The 3,653-nt window shown below is 34.6% G+C and overlaps 1 protein-coding gene across 1 annotated transcript in view; it reads right to left on the bottom strand.

Moving 5' to 3' along the window:
- Nucleotides 1–3,651, bottom strand: part of LOC108728698 (lamin Dm0) — a gene marked incomplete at its 5' end in the record, with an annotated part of 21,480 nt that extends 17,829 nt beyond the window's left edge. Inside the window, one exon of the mRNA XM_018457420.1 lies at nt 3,308–3,651. Coding sequence (XP_018312922.1) covers nt 3,308–3,651 — 344 coding nt within the window. The remainder of the gene's footprint in view (nt 1–3,307) is intronic.
- Between the last annotated feature and the right edge of the window lie 2 nt (nt 3,652–3,653).

Here is a 3,653-nt window from a genome sequence, read left to right as displayed (position 1 = left end):
TTGTTGTTCAGAATCATGGATAACTTTGTTCCTGGATAAATTTGTCAAGATCAAGGTCATTGGAGGTTGTTTTTCTTATTTTCATTTTTGCACAAAAATTCATTTCTACGTAAAAATGAAAATAAGAGGTACAACCTCCAATAACCTTGATCAGACACCCGTATATAAACATGCATATTACATATATGATCAGTACGAATGACAAAATAAAATCCAATATATGTCAAATTTATAAGTGTTCAGACAAGCGTGCGATTAGCTCAGCGTTAGCGTAGGTAGGCTACCACCCCAAAGATTGTAGGTTCAAATCCCGTCGATACTCCATGCGTTTTCAAGAATATTTATAATTGCGTTATATAATTATAAGAATTTGTATGTACAGAAAAATAATTAATAAACTTAATAATTATTCCGAAAATAAAAAATAAAATCTAAAAAAAATAAAAACAAATTAAATTATAATTAAATTTTTTTTTCGTTAAAATATACTCAGTAGACAAATGTACATATACTTTACAGCAACTTCACGTTTATCTTACAATCATCCAATGCTTCATAGATGAGCCGATTAAGATCCGAAATATTGCAGCAGCATTTAGTAAATCAGAAAACGAAATATCATGATGTGCAAATATGATGTAAATATGAGACACTAAGAATCAGATTTTTGTTTGTCATATTTACATCATATTTGCGTCATAGTATTTCATTTTCTGATTTACTAAATATGACTACAATATTTGGGGTCACAATCGCCTCACCTATTACGGATTTGATGATCGAATACAACGTAAAGTTGCAGTAAAATTTATGCGCATCTGTCTATCTGGGTACTTATCAACATTGAGCAGTAAAAATAATCGTACTGTCTGTGATGATATCAAATAGACATATGTCACATGTTTTATAGAATATGCAATCTCCAAGTAATGCTTATCTGATAATTTTCCCAGGAATTATCAAGTCAAGAAATACGAGAAAAGAATGATTAAGCTAATATTCAATGATCATAATTCAAAGCAGACTGAAATACTACAAATAAGCAAATAAAATTCAGACAAATATATAAAAGTAAACTTAATTGATTGTACCTTTTGTATCAGGGTTTATTAAAAATAAATTATAAATTATTAAATATCTCGAATTCAAAAGAGCTATTAACCACGCCCACCTACAAAAATTATGTTAATTAATGTAGAAAAATTATTAAAAATAATTTAATAGAAGAAACATTCTATTTTGAATATACCTAGTTATTTAAATTCAATTTATCTTTAAATTAATCAAGAAACATAATATGTTTAAATAAAAAATATAGCATATTATAATTTAAAGAAAGATATTATGGGATAAACTATAATGTAAATTAAAATAGTAAAAATATACTTAAATATAATAATATTTAAGTATATTTTTACTATTTTCCTAACCCAATGAAGACAGTGGGGTGTGAGAAGACTTTTTAAAGACAGTAAAAACCCATTTGGAATTCTCACCCCAAATATCAATGGGTTAAAAATATTCCAAGCAGACACTGTCTCAGCTGTAACTTCTAGGCGGTTAGGCCCCAAGCGGGTAGGATATGTTATTTTATTTCGTTCGGGCGGCGTAGCCGCCCGAACCCAAGCATTACTGTCTATACATCCCACTATCCACATGGGTTATTAATGGTTATTAATTTAATGGATTATGACTTTAAATTTCGTGCACTCTTACCGAAAAGTACGTACAACGCATGCACATGTGATCACAGAGCATAAACGTGTAAGTAAAGGCCGCACAAACGTGTAACTAGTCACTTTCATCGCTGTTTTACGGGCTTCCTTTTGTGATTAGGACAAAAATGTGTAGAATCTTTTTTATAGAGAATTTCATGCTCTACAATTTTTGTTTGAAACATTTTTTTGTACGATTCGTATATTTCGAAATAAATGCAAGAAACTTAAAAAAATGTCGTTTTTCAGCTGTTTTTTCAAGATTGCGGCCAAGATACGGCCGAGCGCCAATTTCTGCTGCCATATTCGTTTTCAGGAGCCAAAAATACATCAAAAACACGTGGTCGTTTGTATGATTTCGAATATGCAGTTCATCCGAAGGTTTACCTACTAAAGTAATACTATAATGCTAGATCAATTTGTGATTCTTTTATTAAGGGAATTATGCATATCTTTATGCTCTCAAGACACAGGAAGACTCACAATAAATATAACCAAATTTAAATTCTTGCGTCATCGGTACTTGGAAAGTATCATAAATTTTTACTAGATGAGCCATTAGACCTGTTCTTTTTGGTTGAACTTTTGCACCAGTTCATCTTTCTTCTTCTTCTTTCCTCCTAAAGAGAAAAGGAAGAGAGATGAACTGGTGCAAAAGTTCAGCTAAAAAGAATAGGCCTCATAGTTATGTACTCATTTCATGATATACCGAGTGTACACATTCCATTTTTGTAATACAAAATTAGTCAAGATATGAAATTAAAAATTCTACTTTTTGCCTTGAAACTCGTGAATCATAAAAAGATCAGTCCAATTTAAAAATATCGTCGAAAATAAGAGGCTCTAATAACACACAATATAATGATCGTCGAGGCCAAGCAATCTTCTTATTGTAAATTTTCCTTCGCGCATGCGTGAAAAAAAATAAAATACAAGGTAATCGGGGATGGAAGGGACGTTCAGTTTGCAGGATCGTTCAAAAATAAGGAAGGATCAGAGCTAGGTATTTAAAATATGGAGTTGTATTAAGGTTATGGTCACGCGTGGACGCGCGATTGCACACATATTAATTTTTATTCTGCGCATGTGTCAGAATAAGAAGTGCTGATGAGGATCGAGACTATCGAAAGAAAAATTGAGTATAGCTCAGTCAATACCGATGATTCATGAATTAATGAGTGGTCACATTGCGGCTGTACTCCACAGCCAAGCTCGTATTTCTCCAAGTCTCGGGCTCCATTATATTCAAATCCGAGTTTCACTACTTTGCCGATTGCAGTACCCAATCGCGTGCATCCATTCAATAATCGACAAATAAAATTCTAATGTATTTTTTTTTACATTATTTTCTGCACAGATCACTAGCATCGTCAGTGAACAGATACTCGAATGCTCGATCGCGTTGATCGATAGGTATTTGTCAACGTATATAATAATAACGATCCCGATTAGTTAGCCATCTTACTTTCCTATCTATTTTGCAAGTGAGAGGCAACACGGTTAAATACGCAAAAACGCTCATCATTTTATTATGTTACTCAGAGTATAAAACGCTATATATATGTATATTAAACGTATATCGCTCGACTTACTTGCTCTTGAGATCCTCGTTATCGTCCCAGAGACGTTTGGTGTCGATCTCCAGTTTGGCGCGTTCCCTGGCAGTCTCGTCGAGTAGCTTCCGCGCGTCGGACAGCTCGTGTTCGTACATGGCCTTGATACTGGAGACCTCCCGGGTGACGGTCTCCTGATGGGTCTGCATCTCCCGGGTCAGATGGGAGTTCTCGGACTCCAAGCGACGCACCTTTTCGATGTAACATGCCAGACGATCGTTGAGATTCTGCAGATCCTGCTTCTCCTGTAGCCGGGAATATCGGGTTGGGCTAAGCGGACTGCCGGGTCGCCGGCCGATCGGCGTCGATGTACACGCTGGCGGCG

This window comes from Mycetomoellerius zeteki, unplaced genomic scaffold (assembly GCF_001594055.1).
Source record: "Mycetomoellerius zeteki isolate Tzet28-1 unplaced genomic scaffold, Tzet1.0 scaffold636, whole genome shotgun sequence".
In the NCBI taxonomy this organism is placed as follows: domain Eukaryota; kingdom Metazoa; phylum Arthropoda; class Insecta; order Hymenoptera; family Formicidae; genus Mycetomoellerius; species Mycetomoellerius zeteki.
This window is presented reverse-complemented; position numbering and strand designations above follow the sequence as displayed.